The following is a 16944-nucleotide window of genomic DNA, read 5'->3' as shown; positions in this document are numbered from 1 at the left end:
TATTGCTCAGAATGTGTTCGATATGGTCATAGCGAATTTAAAACATATAGCAAAGAATATTATGAAACAGACGTTTTTGATTTACTGTTATTTTTCTAGACATGTATCTTACAGTACAATACCTGTTTTAATTTTTGTCTCAACCTTAAACACAGATGGCGTTGCAAACATTTACAATTACAGTAGCTCCACGTATTCTGCTAATGCAGGGAGAAAGTCCAGAGAGCAGAACCTGTCTCAAACAGAATGCACATAATTGAAATGAACGAGTCCAGCCTTAATTTACGTAATCTTCCAAGAACCAAAGTTAACAGCCTATGGATGCTGCATCCTGAGTAATTGGAATGGGATGAGATAGTGCAAGGAGAATAAAACAATCATTCTTGCATGGTTTATGTGAGCTTTATATTAAGTACAATAAGTAGCAATGCATTGAAGCAAAAATATTTTATCCACCAAACAGTTCAGCAAGTAACTTTAAATTTAGCATACCATTTTTTCTCTATGATGAGCTTTAACTGTACCTTTACGTCTCCAAATTGGATGCTCATCACTTTCTGCAGGTGCCTAACTATGGCCTTAGAAGCCTAACTTTAGGCCTCGATTTTTAGTCTTTCTAACTACATGAACCAAACACTTCCTTTCAGACTGCCGCTGGCCTCCATTCTCCACATTGTGATTTTACCTTCATAACAGGTAACACTATAGATTAGAAGAAAAAATATTTAGTTTAAAAGGGGCTTTCATGAGAACACAATATGGAAATCTTGTTGAAATATCCTTTTCTTGAAGGCAGGTAAGTCTCTCCGTATGATTTTTTTTTTAAACATGTTTATGCTATGGAACTGAGTGATTTATTATGTTGTGTAAGAATAAAGCAATTAGGTTATTTGAGACACTTAATTAGCTTATTGCTTTTTCTTTTCCTTTGGTCTCTTAATGTCTAATTAAAAAAATTGAACATGTGCTTCTGAAGTACATTAATTTCATTAATTAAAACACGTGCACAAATTTCAACACCTGCCTAGTAAAAGAAACCTCTCAAATGAATGTGAGACCACTAATTCATCGAATTACACCATCACAAGGAAACAATCCCACATTGTTCCTCATAACTCATTTGCTTACAGCCCCAAACATGGTTGGGAATTTGCTCCTAATAATCTATTCGACTATATTTCTACTAATAGTACTTAGCCTGTTGTAAGTAGGGGTATGGAATTAGGAATTAGATGTCCTGATTTTTCTTGGGACAGTCCTGATTTTTGGGTCTTTTTCTTCTGTAGGCTCCTATTACCCGCCACCCCCTTTCCCAATTTTTCACACTTGCTGTCTGGTCACCCTATATGGAATCACATCATCCTCAAGAGAGCACTGGAGGCTTGGTGCCTCAAGAGGCAAAGTGTTGCTTGGAGCTTCCTTGTGCATGGGAAGTTCACAAACTACAGCCCTTCAAGGTTGTCAGTAGTATCTTCTCCCCCCAGTTCCACATGGATGGCCAGCCTTGGTGGCTGGCATGTAGGTGGATTGGAGTCACCTTCTCCCTGTCCCTCCATGCTGCTGTGGGGCACTGCACTCCCCAAGGACGAAGTCCTGGGATCAGCCCTGCTCTTCCTCTAGTGCAGTGGTTCTCAACCTGGAGCCCGTGGGCCGCTTATGGCCCATCAGCACACAGCTGCTGCAAATGTGACATCCTCAGGACCATACAGATAGTATTGGATGCAGCCCACAATGGTAAATAGATTGAAAACCACTGCTTTAGTGCAATTCTGTTTGGTTCTTGGGAGACTACTTATTCTTTTTTCCTTTCCCCTGTGGTGCACTGTAAGAGCGAATCACAACCAAGCTTATTATCTCTATATTTAACTGTGGAAAAGATATGATTTATTTAATCTCTCACTTTTCCAGAATCTGTTTATTATGACAGTAAATGGAAGTTCTGTATTTGTGCAAAGCTACTGTCCTAAATGACAGCTCCCCCCCAACACACACAAAGAGAGAGAGAGTATGACATACACATACCCCATATGCCAAAAACACAATGTTCACAATTCCAGTGCCAGGCACTAGATTCAAAAAATGAGTCAGCAGCACACCCTATGGTAATAATTGGTAGATTGTTTTAACTTTGTTTTGTAACTTTAGTTCTTTATTGGGCTTTCCACATCATTGTGGGAGTTGGATACTTGTCAATGGGATTAAGATTTTTCCAACGTTTCATTTCATAATGTTTCCCAAAAAGCTAAGAGATTAATCCAACCTATACATTAGTTTTTTGTTAAGAATTCTGGTAGATTGCGAGCTTTCAAAAATGAATATATAGTAACATGCATTTACTAGAGTTTCTTATAAATTATGCCTCGAAATCCATTACATGCTCTCCTTAAATGGACATAAAAGGGGATTTAACATAAAAGCTCATTTAACAATAACATTAGGTTCTAACTGTTTTATGTGATAATGAAATAAGATGTTTTTTATAGTCATAGTTTCTTCCTGACAGATTAATCGAATTCCGTACGTAATATAGACATGAGGTATCCTCTGCATTTGGACACAACACTCTTGTAGCTTGTTATTGCAAGTTGCATGAAAGAAAGCTAGGAAAGATATTGGAGATAAATTTTATTTTGAAGAACACATGTTTACTTCTATTAAAAATTGCTATAATTCTACTGACTTTATTATATTATTATATCAATAGAAAACTCTGTTTCCTCCAAAGCAAGTTCTGAAGACAGAATGGAGGAGCTAGATATTAATTAGTGGATATTTGGTAATACCATCTGTTTAGTTGCTACATTGTTTAAAAAAAAGTCAAAGGCACAGATTTCTTGGAACTTGCATTGCATAGTGGAGTTTGGAGTGATCAAATACACCCTGGTTTACCATTTTCTGATTCTTTTTCATATAAATTAGATAGTTAATGAGTCCCATCAAACTATTCCAAATGGTTAATTCTTTTTAGTTATTACACTGTTTTACCTTGTCTTATTAGGTAGCTTTCAACGTTTGCAAATATAATTATTTCGTGGCAAGCTCCTTATATATGGGAGGATGACATCAGAATCTCAATTGTTTTGTCTCCCTCTGTTGGATGGGAAAAATCTCATCCAAGCTTTTGGACTAGTGTAGAAGAACATGAAGAAAGAAAAATTACTACTATACATGTCCATATTTTAGTACTTTCTCCATGACATCTTTTTTTAATCTCCTGTACTTTAATGATAGCTGAAAAATAGAGATTTTTTTTTTAAAATTTGCTTCCATATTTCTTCATTGCCAAGTTTTAGCCCAGAGGAAGTTTTTTATGGCTGAGTTATAAACCTTTGAAAGAAAAGGGGTTATAATGGAAAGGCTGACAGAGCTTTAACTTATAGCAGCACTAGCCATTATAGTGTGCATGTGTGTGTGTGTGCATAGATTGGTAATGACAGATATTGTACATGATTTTTCCACGGGGTGACCTTGAAAAATCTCAGCATGAAAATACCAATAAGTGATGCACAGTACTAAAAGCTGTAAAATGTCAAACAATAGCTACCTTACCATACCATGCATTTTAATTTGATAATTCATCATCTGTACAACTTTCAAAGTATTAGCAGTTACAGCAATGCAAACGTTACATTCAGAAGCTGTGAAGGCATATGGAGATATATGCTTATTGGCTGTAGTAAGCAAAGGAAAGATAACACAGTCTTGTGGTTAAACCACTAGACTGAGAGTATGGAGATCTGTGTTCTAACTCTGCCATAGATGGTTTGTGTGACCTTGGGTAGCCAGGGTATAATTTTCAAAAGGGCCTGACTGACTTAGACACTTGTCACTTTTGAAAATGGGACTTAGGCTTCTAAGTGCTTTTGAAAAAAAATTATCCTTAGTCTCTCTGGGACAGATTTTTATGTGCCTAACTGATAATCCCCCTATGTACCTATCTGCATGTTTAGGTACCTAAATACCTTTAAAAAAAAACAACTGACTGCATTTGTTCCCCATCTGTTAAATGGGGAAAATAATCCATTATTTCGCTCAACATTTGTCTGTCATCTGTATTTAGATTGTAAAATCTTTGTGGCAGGGGCTCTCTTTTACTATGTGTACTTAGAACCTACCAGGACTGAGGCCCAGTTCCAGTAGCTTCTAGATGCCATTGTAATGTAAATAATAATATAAGCATATACATGTTTGAGCGGCATTTTTTTTAAATAGTGGTGAATATGTGAGGCAGATTGTTCCAGAAAGCAATTTATAATTATTTTTTCTAGTCTTGTATGTCCTTGTTGACCTTATTGAACGAGTAATTTGGGGGTTTTTTTGAAACAGGATCCCATGCAGCTGTAACACTGACAGTTGGTCAGAAGAAGAAAAAAAAATCTGGATAGGAGGGAAAGCTAGGGAAGTAAACCTGTAAAGGCTTGAATGAGAAAAAACAAACATATCAGGATCATTCTGCTGCTATCTATGTATTTAGCTAATAACAGTTTTCTGAATAATAGGAAATGTACATTCTGATATAGCTCGCTGGACAGGATCAAAATATGAATAAAAGATTTGTTTTTACCAAAATGCTGCTTAACAATGAATATAAAAAACATTTGAGATTGAAGGCTTTATCTGAGCTCTTGCTTTAGAAAATAAGCCCTCAGACAGCAGACAGGGTATATTTAGTGCTTCCAACAGAGGTCTTTCACTATGCTTGTAGAGCCTTCCTGAGGTGGACAGTGTTAGATGCTCTCTGTGTTGCTAAGCTGATATCGAGAAGTGCAGACACTAAGGGAACAATTGTATTAGTTTAAACTAATTCCACTATGCCAGTGCCCTGAGCACTGTTGATGACAACTAAGAAGATTAAACTCAGCGTAATCTGGGAATCTTTGCGTAAGGGAAGTTTAAGTTACTAAAAACTCTTCAAAATAATTGGTTTGAGGACGAGTAAGAAGTAAAAATAATTCTAACTAGCTCAAGTTGTAAATCGTATTCTCCCCTACCCCTGTGTACTGTAAAACCCTTTAAAAATGCTTTGGAATGGGAAGAAATTCATTAGTGAAAATGGCATAAAAAGAACTGCATTACTGTGTACCTCTTTTGGTTGTTTAACATACTATTTCATTAGATTACAGTGGAGTCACATCATAGGCACATTTAACTTACGCGATTTTAACTATACGCACTCAGCAAAATGAAAAAAAAAAGAGAAAAATAAAAATTTAAATACTGTACCTGTTGTGCGGCTGATTCCGCCCACCATTCCGCTCAATGAACGTTTGATTATACGTGATTTTTGCCTTGTGCGCTGACTTCAGAACTTAAGCCCTGCGTAAGATGCGACTCCCCTGTAGTGACTGGGAAGTCTCTGAGACGCAAACACACAGGCTGCGGCATGGCAGCAGAAGATTTTCTTTTAAGTATGCTTGTGGAGTACAGCTGGGCTGTCTGGTGGCTATACCGATTCACTAAATGTAGGTACTGCAGTCTCTGTGCTTTACCAGCATCCAACAGACGTGAGGGAGTGGATGCAGGTAATTTGATTATGGCTTAACCCAAATGAAACAGAAATCATGGCAGTAGGTCTAGAGAGGCATCTAGAGGAATGGGCAGGGTTGTAAGCATGCCTACTCTCAGAGTTTTTTGTATGGCCCTTGTCAAATAGTTTGAAATTTGAAGTGTCATATTGGATCCAGTTGTGCATCTTCCATATGCAGGTAGCAACTGTGGCACCTAGTACCATTTTCAATTTTAAGTTAGTCTGGAGGTTGTGAGCAGTCCTTCTGATGCATCTCTTGTCACTATGATTCACACTGCTAGAACCTTATGATTAAATTACTGTCATTTAACCTTTATTGAGCTCCCCTTGGAAACTACACTGAAGCTTCATCTAATGTAAAATGTGGAGGCATGCTTCATGGCTGAGGTGATCCATGGGGAGTACTTAACAGTAGGGGTGAAATCCTGGTCCCCCCACTGAAGTCAATGGGTGTGTGGCCTTTGACTTCAGCATGGTCTGGTTTTCACCTTGAATTTCTGTGATCTGTGAGGGCTGCTTGTAGCACTTTTGGGTGCTGTGCAGAGTGCTGTCACAATCTATGAAGTCAAGTTGGGAAATTACTTTTCTTCCCATGTCCCAAAAGTGATAGTTGAAATCTGTTTTATTCTCACTGTCACTTTTGGGGACAACACTTTCCAGGGGTGGCAGCAGGGCATTCTTGCATAAGGGCTTACAGCTTCTAGAAACTGGTCCATCTGGGAATGCATTAGAGTTTAGGGGTCAAGTTTTTAAAGGTATTTAGGCATGTAAAGTTCCAGATAGGGGCCTAGTTGGATTTTCCAAAGCCCCTCGATGCCTAAATCCCTTTGAAATCTGTCAGGTTGTCAAATAAAAAAAGGTTAAGACACAAATGAAATCTAGATGTAAACAGAATCGTTGCAGATTGTTTCCTCTTGCTCCTTGCTTGCAAAGCAATTAGATAAATAATTAACCTCTGTGTCAGTTCCTCACTCTTTTGCTCTTTAAAATCAATTAAGAGGTGGCAGTGTCTGTTCCCCCAAATCAATGATTTTGTTATGAAGCACTCTTGTTGTATTTCCGGACTTTGCAGCAGTTCTAGAGATGACTGGTGTGATGGATATGGCAATTTCCTGAAAAATCTTTGGGAGATATTACTGAATTAAGTTTAAGTATCTTTGGAATCCATTGTATTAAATGCAAAGGTTATACATTGTTGTGGGCCTGGGTGATCAACGGACCATATTGAATAATGTGGCAGACAAGAATAACATTTTGGGACAAGACCTATGACGTGTATTTCCTGGGAAATATCTAGAGTAAGATAAATGCAAATCCCCTGCTTGCCTCCACTTATGCAAAAAAAAACAACAACAAAAAAACCAGTCCTTTGAAGCTAGCCCTGAAGAGGAGGTGACTGCATGCTGATTACCTGTTTCCAGGGTTCCAACATCAAAGGCCCTAACTCTATAAAGGAGACTCATGGGTGTGTCTGTTCGACACTAAAAGCTGTTATAAGCTTATAACCACAGAAAAACCCCTTGTGGTTTGAAGGACTGACCACCTGCCTGAGCCCTTGTTGGAGTTGGGGGTGATCTCTGGTAAGCTTATTCGCATGGATGTAGGTTCTTTAATTGTTTTTAATATGTTTTTTCTGTAATGCATTCACAATAAGAGCTGTGTGGAATCTTATACCTGTGGGCAATAACACTGTTTTTAGCCTTTGAAGCAGTAGCGTAGCTAAGGGGGGAGCGGGGCAGTGATCACTCCCCCACTGAGCACAAGTGGCACCTTGTCAAGTTCTTGGTGCCTTTGTACTCACCTGGGGAGTAATAAAAAAAAAAAAAGGCACCACCTGCTGCAGCACTTTTATTTTACTCACCCAGCGGCGCTCTGGGTCTTCGGCGGTACTTCGGCGGCAGGACCTTCACTTGCTCCATGGGTCTTCGGCAGGATTTCGGCAGCAGGGGTCTTTCAGTGCCATCGAAGACACCCGGAGAGAGTGAAGGGCCCGCTGCCGAAGACCTGGAGTGCCACGGGTGAGTAAAAGCGCCACAGAGGGTAGAGCCTTTTTTCTTTTTTTTATTGCTCCCTCCAACTGGCTACACCACTGCTTTGAAGAGAAAGCAAAGCAGGCCTGCTTAGGCACTCTTGACTTTCTGGGGAACTCACAGTGTAGGCAGGGAAGTGTGGAGCCTGGAAAAACTCAAGTCAGAAAGAAGAGAGATGTGTGTTTGCACACGAGAGGTGACATCTGAGGACCCTGGAACCTGGAGGGGGTACTCAAGCTGGATCATGGAAATTGCCCTGAACTGTGATTGTTGAAAAATAGAATTTCTATCCTGCAGGCAATTCCAACATTTCAAAATTTCTGATCATACTGAATGAGGATGAAAAGTCAAAATCTCAAAATATATTGTGGAATGGAAATTTTGAAATTTGTCAGTTTGGAAATGTTGAAATGACTTTATTAAAACATTTAATATTGAGACTGTTGAAACACAACACCAAACTCAGTGGGGGTTTTTTACTAGTTAGGGAATACAACAAATTCATGGAAGAGCCTTTTTGTGCTAAGTCTTTACTGCAGTTGGGTGATAAATTACATTATATTACATAATTGCATAGCAGAATAATTGTACATTAGTAATGATGTGCTTGGTGAAACATCATGTTTTGGAAAGCTTCCTTTGCAGTAAACAAAAGTTGCACTAGTAGTTGTGCTAGACACCTCAGAAGTTTTCTAACTTTGTGGAGATATTTCCTATTGCAAGTATCGCAAAAATACCATAGTGTCTGAGCTATTGCTCTGAAGCAATTACTGGTAAATATTGACCTTTTAATGGCAACCAAAGAAAGCAGAAACCAATGAAAAGTCTTCTGTCAACTTCAATGGGTTTTGATCCGACCCAAATTTATTTTATTTCCCAGGACACCTCCATTTCATACATAAGTGCCACAATGACGATTTTAGTAAGCAATATCTTTTTTGGAATAATGGTACTCCATGAGTGGCGATAATTTCTGTGCCCACAAGTGAAGTAGAACACTGCTGCTGATGCAGAGGCACTGGGAGAAATAAAAAAACTGTATTTATTAATGCGGGTGTACTATTAAAGACTCCCTTTGCTGCTGTTCTTTCTCTTGGTAGGTGCATTCTGCCTGCAACATGACCGCCTCCTCTAGAGTGATAGCAGGTTGAAATTCTGGTTCCTCTCTTACTTTCTTGACTGCTGACATTCTAGTGCAATTTCAATTGCCAACCTGCAGTCATTAGCCAGGAAATGGGCCGGTGTGGAGGTGGGGAGTTTGTGCTATTTCATTTTACTTCGGTCAAACAATGTGTTGGTAAGTTTCATTAAACTCATTCAGATATAAATTCTCACCATAGGAGTATGTTTTAAAATAAACATTGAAGAGAAAAAGTGACTTCTCATGTAACTAATGGCTCAGTGAAAGTTTGTCTCTTTTTCCTTCCATGATTTATACCTGAGCCTGCTTTAATAAATGCCATGAATCAGCAGCTAGATAATATTCTTGGCTCTCACACAACTTTACCATATCCATCCCAGATTATCATTTGAATCACATAAAATATTCCACTCAAAACGTTGTTTCAATATATTTTAATAATGAAAAACAAAATTATTTCATTCCCAAGTGATATTCTTGAGAAGCCAGGCTTAGAAAATTTTATTTCCATTGTCCATCATAAGCATTTGCCTATGCCTGGTTTATCAGTGACTTCTTTGGTGCATTTCCCAAGTGCACATTGTCCCTAATGCACATTACATATTTCATAACTTCTTAATGAGCCATCCATAAGAGATTGTCCTGGTAATAGCATTTTCTGTTTGTTTAGGGTGGCAGTGGGAATTGTTTATCCAGGAAAAAAAAAAACGATTTTTTTTTTATGTTTGTTCTTGTGGAACCAAATTTAACATTAAAGTAAAATGTACTGGGAAGATTGTTACCTTTCTTGCTTTATCATTGAATACTAAACCCTAAAACTCAGAATCAAAACACCAACTACTTTTTTTTTGTTTTGCTTACAAAAATTTCAAATGGAGCAGAAAATTTTAACTGTATTTTAAATGGACAATAAGCATTATTTCCATTGCCACTTGTACTAACATCTTTAATGATAGTATGTTCTTCTGATTATAGTATGGATATGACAAGTAATTCCATTGAAACTCTTTTGTAATTTAACAATTAATTAATGTACCAATATCACAAACTACTACTACATTCTGGTGTTTGTGCTTCACTTAGCATTCTCTTCCTGTTTCCCATTGGTCTCAGGTAAAAAGGCACAGCATGAACGTTACAAACAGTTTTTGAGGACAGAAGTGTTCATAATGCATTTGCTTGCTTTGCCATTTCACCAAATTGCCAAATAATCTGTTTTTAAATCATGTTATGATTGCTAGAGCTTCTTCTTGGAGTCAATGTTGTACTTAGAACTCAGAGCTGTTATCATCTAAGTGAGAGTGATGCCTTGGTCTGATGCTGTGTTCGCAGATCAGATAGTTTGGGTAGGTGGTAGGATGTCAGGTTAACATAATGGTATTCTTTTGCTGCCTCAAGGCCTGATCTAGAGGTCATTGAAGTCAATGGGAGTCTTTCTGTTGAGTTCAGTGGCTCTTGATAGACTCTCTCTCATATGTTCTCCCATGTTCTTCTTACACAAGCTATGGAGATCATTATCAACTTCAGATTGCTCATTCTTTTTTCAAACTGCAATTTCCAAACAATAAAATAAACATAATTATGACATTGGATAAACTCTAAAGGGTACTATTTCCTTTTGTTTTCCTCCTCATTAATTTCCTTAAGGGTTGGGCTAAATTCTAAGTTATAGCAATATGGAAAACTATAATAAAAAATAATAATGAACAAGACAGTGAACTTCATTGCATGTAGGCCAATGGTTCTCAAACTTTTGTACTGGTGACCCCTTTCACATAGCAAGCCTCTGAGTGAAACCCCCCATATAAATTAAAAATACTTCTTCATATATTTAACACCATTATAAATGCTGGAGGCAAAGCAGGGTTTGGGATGGAGGCTGACAGCTCGCAACTCCTCTGTAATAACCTCATGACCCCCTGAGGGGTCCCAACCCCCAGTTGCGAACCCCACGTAGCCAGTTTAATCATAAACTTATGCCCATCCATTTAATTTGAGCATATAGCAAAATGGGATAAAATGTATCCCCAGCAATTTAATTCCTAGAAGTGATATTCCACTTACACTTCACATTGTAAAAAAGTAGCTTTATCATAACGTGGGACCTGGAGGAGAAGTTGGTTTCAATTCTAGAACAATCTGAAGTTTACCTAAATGTACATGGTGATGGCTAGATCCTCGGGCGATGGGTCCTTAAAAAGGCTAGTCAAGTTATTCTCCAAAAAGTTGGTTGTGTTTATTCATAAACTCTTTATCATATGCACTATAAACAGAGAGAGTGAAAGCTCAATGTTAGCAATGTTTCACTCCAAATAGTCATAAAGGGAGAGAGCCTAAAAAGTACCACCGAGCCAAATTTTGTTTATATTTTCTCATCTTAGGAACCTCTCTCTGAAGTTGTCAAAGGAGGTAGACCAAGGAGAAGCTAGATGTCCTCGTGTCAGCCAGGTGGCCAGCAGTCCCGCTGTGGAGTGGCCTTTTGCAGGCCTGGAAGAAGGTGGAGGCATGGAATCTTTGCCCTTCCGACTGATGATGCAGGATTGCACAGCTGTAAAGACGTTATTGCTGAAAATGAAGAGGGTTCTTCAAGAGGTAATGGTTTAATCATCTGTAAGATGAATAGTTGCCAATGCTAATAGGCTAGGTAGTGGAGAGAGGTTTAGGGAAATATTGAGCGGCACAGAATGGAGTCTATTTTTCTGTGCCCAGAATGTCTTAAAAACATGGAAACAACTCTTATGTAGGCTCCCAGGATGGCTTTTGACTGTCCCAGTGCCTCAGGCAGCTTTGCAAATCCCAGCCCAGGTGCTCAGTGGACTAGATGTGAGCAAGACTGTGAGTCACAAAAAAAGTCTATATTAACTGGTTTTGCTTCATCCTGTGCATGTCTTGTTTTAGTTTGTATTTTACACTTTGACCCTGTAGCAGTAGCTAACTATACCTTGGTACGTCAAAGGGCTCACTATATATCAACATATACAGTGAGCCAACTCTGGGGGTGCTCCAGGGCTCAAGCACTGGGCTTGAGGTGCTTGGAGTGTGGGGGCACGGAGAGGAGGTGGAATGGGAGCAGAAAGAGGGGGAATGAGAGCAAGGCCTCAGAGAGGGGTGGAGTGGGGGCAGGAAGAGGCAGGGTGAGGGTGGGGCCTTGGGAGAAGGGGTGGAACGCCCATCGGGAAAATTACAAGTCAACCTCAGTGCTAGCATGGACCCTGTGTCTGCCAACTCTGCCACCCTTACAAATAGACTAAGGCATCTCTGAGCCTCTTCTTTGTTAACTGTGTTAGGTAATTTGGACTGGATAAGCCAAATTGTATTCTGGTCCTCCCACAAGATACAGTGTTTCTTGTCTCTTAGACAATCATTCATCACGTTTCACAATATTAACGGTCAAATCCAAGTAATACTCATTTGTAAATAATATAGAGAACAGAAAGACAAAAACAAATACAAACATTGGAAGTTCTACTCTTGTGAGACTGATTGAGCATAGGCTCCAAGTTTTAATTGCAAAGGTTAACTGTTGGTAGCTTTGGTTATTAGATGACAGATGATGTTTGGAAATGTCTCGGTCCATGCAGAGCTTTCCAGAACTGTGACTTATGCTACCTACTTATATTTGCATGCCTCTTGATAGGGTGTCAGTAAGCAATGGTGAGTCCTCCATGTACAGTCAACTCCTTACAGGTCTTTGGGAACCAAGTTTCAAGCTATCATTAGCAAATTCAGACATTATGTCAGCTGTTAAACTACGATGCAAATATACATACGGCCAACATTTACACTGTCACTGTGTTACTATAACATTGTATAAGCCTTGCCCATGTTTAGAAAAGTAATAATCTTTTTGTTATTTTACCTGTATGTTTCCTAGCACGATGGGGTCCCAATACCTGATTGAGACATCTATGAGCTATTGTAATGCAAATAATTATTATTAATATACTATTATAAATATAATAGTAATTAATAATAACAGTAATGCGGGGAGTATTTCACATACAGATTTCTCTTCAACTGGTATAACCCTTTATATCTTCAAAAGATATGCCTACCCCTTGGGATTGTTTGAGTAAAAATGCTTTCTTATAGTTAGGTTTATTAGCATTTTAATTATTTCTCACCTCAGGAAGAGTCCTTTAATATTTTCACATAATGAATTATCATATTTCCTTTAGACATAAGCTTAAGCCTTCTATCATTTTTATACACAGTTATACTGTATTCTACTCCAAGTTATGAGTAAAAAAAACACTCACAAAATTATCTCAGCAAAAGATAAGGTACAACTTCAAGATAGCCCCTGCTTATTCCCAATGATGGGTGTAGCAGCTCCTAGATTACTGTACTCCCTTTGGATAACTAATCTTAGCTTTTCCTCTTGTTTGTTCCTGTCTTCTACCCCTCTTTATTCCATAACTTGAATTTTCCAAGTCTCATTGCTTCTTGTTCATTTAATCTTCCTGATCTCCTTTTCCACCTCTTGAAATCAAGGTGGCTTTCTGCACATGCCTATCTCTGTTTTGTTTTTTTTATTAAATATATAGGCTGCAAATGTTCAATGACTCTCCTATCTTCTCAGGGTATGTCTGCACTACGAGATTATTCCGATTTTACATAAACCGGTTTTGTAAAATAGATTGTATAAAGTCGAGTGCATGCGACCACACTAAGCATATTAATTCGGCGGTGTGCATCCATGTACCAAGGCTAGCATCGATTTCTGGAGTGTTGCACTGTGGATAGCTATCCCGTAGCTATCCCATAGTTCCCGCAGTCTCCCCCGCCCATTGGAATTCTGGGTTGAGATCCCAATGCATGATGGTGCAAAAACAGTGTCACGGGTGATTCTGGGTAAATGTCGTCACTCAATCCTTCCTCCGTGAAAGCAACGGCAGGCAATCATTTCGCTCCCTTTTTCCCCTGGATTGCCCTGGCAGACACCATAGCATGGCAACCATGGAGGCTGTTTTGCCTTTTGTCACTGTCACCGTATGTGTACTGGATGTTGCTGATAGAGGCGGTACTGCAGTGCTACAGAGCAGCATTCATTTGCCTTTGCAAGGAGCAGAGATGGTTACCATCCCTATTGCACCGTCTGCCGTTGTAAATTGGTGATGAGATGATGGTTATCGGTCATTTTGCACAGTTTGCAATTGGAAATTGGCGATGACGGTTATCAATCATTTTGTACCATTTGCAATTGGAAATTGGTGATGACGGTTATCAATCATTTTGTACCGTCTGCTGCTCTCATGGGTGCTCCTGGCTGGCCTCGCTGAGGTCGGCCGGGGGCGCATGGACAAAAATGGGAATGACTCCCCAGGTCATTCCCTTCTTTATGTTTTGTCTAAAAATAGAGTCAGTCCTGCCTAGAATATGGGGCAAGTGTGCTAGAGAGCCAGAGAGCACAGCCGCTCCGGGTCCGAGCCCCAGAGATCCCGCAGAAATGATGAGCTGCATGCCATTCTAGGGGGTGCCCCTGCAACAACCCCACTCGTTGCTTCCCTCCTCCCCCAACCCTCCTGGGCTACCGTTGCAATGTCCCCCCATTTTTATGATGAAGTTATAAAGAATGCAGGAATAAGAAACCCTGACTTTTTAGCGAGGTAAAATGAGGGGGAGGCAGCCTCCAGCTGCTATGATAGTCCAGGCAGGACATTAAAGGGTGAGGGAGAGAGCAGCGCAGCCTCCATCTGCAGTGATAGTCCAGGGAGTACAGAATCTTTTCTTTAGACTCGAAAGGGGGGAGGGCTGATGGAGCTGAGGCTCCAGCTGCTATGATGAGGACGGTTACCAAGCATTTTGTACAGTCTGCCAGGAATGACAGGGAGTCATTCTCATTTTTACCCAGGCACCCCTGGCCGACCTCACTGAGGCCAGCCAGGAGCACTCACGGGATGATGATGATTTTCCACCATTTTGTACCGTCTGCCCTCAGGAAAGGAAGGGGAGGGGATGCTGCTGTTCAGCACCGCAGCACTGCATCTAGCAGCAGCATTCAGCAGACATATGGTGACATTGAAAAATGGCAAGAAACGATTTTTTCCCTTTTCTTTCACGTGGGGGGAGAGGGGGTAAATTGACAAGATATACCCTGAACCACCCCGGACAATGTTTTTGAACCTACAGGCACTGGGAGCTCAGCCAAGAATGCAAATGCTTTTCGGAGACTGTGGGGACTGTGGGATAGCTGGAGTCCTCAGTTCTCCCTCCCTCCCTCCTTCCCTCCTTGAGCCGTCCATTTGATTCTTTGGCTTTCCGTTACGCTTGTCACGCAATACTGTGCTGAGTCCCTGCTGTGGCCTCTGTCTATCATAGCATGGAGATTTTTTCAAATGCTTTGTCATTTCATCTTCTGTAACGGAGCTCTGATAGAACAGATTTGTCTCCCCATACAGTGATCAGATCCAGTATCTCCCGTACGGTCCATGCTGGAGCTCTTTTTGGATTCTGGGACTTCATGGCCACCCATGCTGATCAGAGTTCCACGCTGGGCAAACAGGAAATGCAATTCAGAAGTTCGCGGGGCTTTTCCTGTCTACCTGGCCAGTGCATCCGGGTTCAGATTGCTTTCCAGAGCGGTCACAATGGTGCACTGTGGGATACCGCCCGGAGGCCAATACGGTCGATTTGTGGCCACACTAACCCTAATCCGATATGGTAATACCGATTTCAGCGCTACTCCTCTCGTTGGGGAGGAGTACAGAAACCGTTTTAAAGAGCCCTTTATATCGATATAAAGGGCCTTGTTGTGTGGACGGTTGCAGGGTTAAATCGGTTTAATGCTGCTAAATTCGGTTTAAACGCGTAGTGTAGACCAGGCCTCAGAACTGTGAGTAAGGGTATAAATCCCAGTAGCAGAACAGGCAGTTCAGGAACAGGATTGCACAGACTCCTGGATGGTAGGGGGAAAGGAGGAGCACTGTAGTGAAAATCAGAAGAAAAAGGAAAAGTCTACCTACATATGCTTTCTAACATTTTTTGAAGGCTAGGAATATATGTAATATATATTTATAAACACAGGATGGGTGTGGAGTAATAATAATAGTGTCACATACAGTGACTTTTTATTGTGAATATACATACCTTTCCTTTTTTCTGAAGATAAACTAATTTGTATCATTTACATATCACAAGGTTGCTTCTGTTTTCGAGGTCTACTTTAGTTTTGTTCTCTTAATTTAGAATGTTACTGTAGCCATGTTGTTGGATTATTTCCTTGTAATTTTTTTTTAGTTATTAATGATCTTAGCAAAACTCTTTTAACTTTTCTTTTCATATGCAGTCGTTAAACTATACATTAGGGTTTCTGTATAATGGATTGGTTGATTAAGCATTGTTGTTATACTGCATTAATTTATATGGAATATGTGGGCTCAAAGGTATTAACATAATTGAGACATTGTCCAATATTAAACAATTTTAAACAAGGTTCGGGTTAGGTATACAAACACCTCAACCTGCTTAATACCATAGCAAATACACTATGAAAAATCATTTTAACCTTTAATTAAAGATACCAAAAAAAGGAAAAGAGTTAAAGCTTTTGACATGTAAAATATTAATTCAGGCTTTCATTTTAACCACATCCCTTGCTCCATTTCCCTTTAGCTCTTTTTTTTTAGAAGGAACCCCACCCCTGGTTTGACAGTGTTTTAGATGTTATCAAAGATGGTAATATCTGTCCTTTTGAATAAAAGAGAAGTTAGGTGAGATGGACTGGAGCTGCTCTGATCTCATTTTCTAGAAGACAAAACAAGACAAACACACAAACGGAGTAACAAAGATGGAAAATGCAGCTTTTGTCACTGGTGTTGACTTTCACCTGCAATCTCACTGCTGGAGAAACACTGGCATCAGCCACTATGAGAACTGGCAAACTTGTATCAGCATCAGGCTGATTAGGGCACTGCATTTAGCTGCCTCTTTCTTGTCATAGGCTTACAGCAGTGTTGCAAAATATATAATCTTGGCTAGCTAAGCCAGATTCTTATTAGACAGAAGAAACAAGGGAAAGAGAAGAAATAAGGTGCAGAAGAAAAAGGACACAGCAGGGAAAGGATGGGGTATGGGGGACAGTCTTACATCCCAGGTGGTGTTTGGGATTCAGCCAGAGCTGGGGAAGGTGGATGTGTCAGCTGGGTTCCTCTCTCTAGTCTGGACTGGTCAGGATATTTTTAGGATCGGGATGAAGGGTGTAAGGGTTCCAGGGTGGTGGCAGCCATGATCCTGAAGCTCACTCC

At 39.9% G+C, this 16944-nt stretch overlaps 1 protein-coding gene across 4 annotated transcripts in view; it reads left to right on the top strand.

Annotated features, from left to right (window-relative positions):
• CCSER1 (coiled-coil serine rich protein 1) overlaps positions 1–16944 on the top strand; it is a 1155265-nt gene that overhangs the window by 464617 nt on the left and 673704 nt on the right. For all 4 annotated transcript variants that reach the window (XM_030564825.1, XM_030564826.1, XM_030564828.1 and 1 more), the window contains exon 6: positions 11080–11290. In XM_030564825.1, the coding sequence (XP_030420685.1) occupies positions 11080–11290 (211 nt within the window). The remainder of the gene's footprint in view (positions 1–11079; positions 11291–16944) is intronic.

The sequence above is a fragment of the Gopherus evgoodei genome, chromosome 5 (genome assembly GCF_007399415.2).
Source record: "Gopherus evgoodei ecotype Sinaloan lineage chromosome 5, rGopEvg1_v1.p, whole genome shotgun sequence".
In the NCBI taxonomy this organism is placed as follows: Eukaryota; Metazoa; Chordata; order Testudines; family Testudinidae; genus Gopherus; species Gopherus evgoodei.
This window is presented reverse-complemented; position numbering and strand designations above follow the sequence as displayed.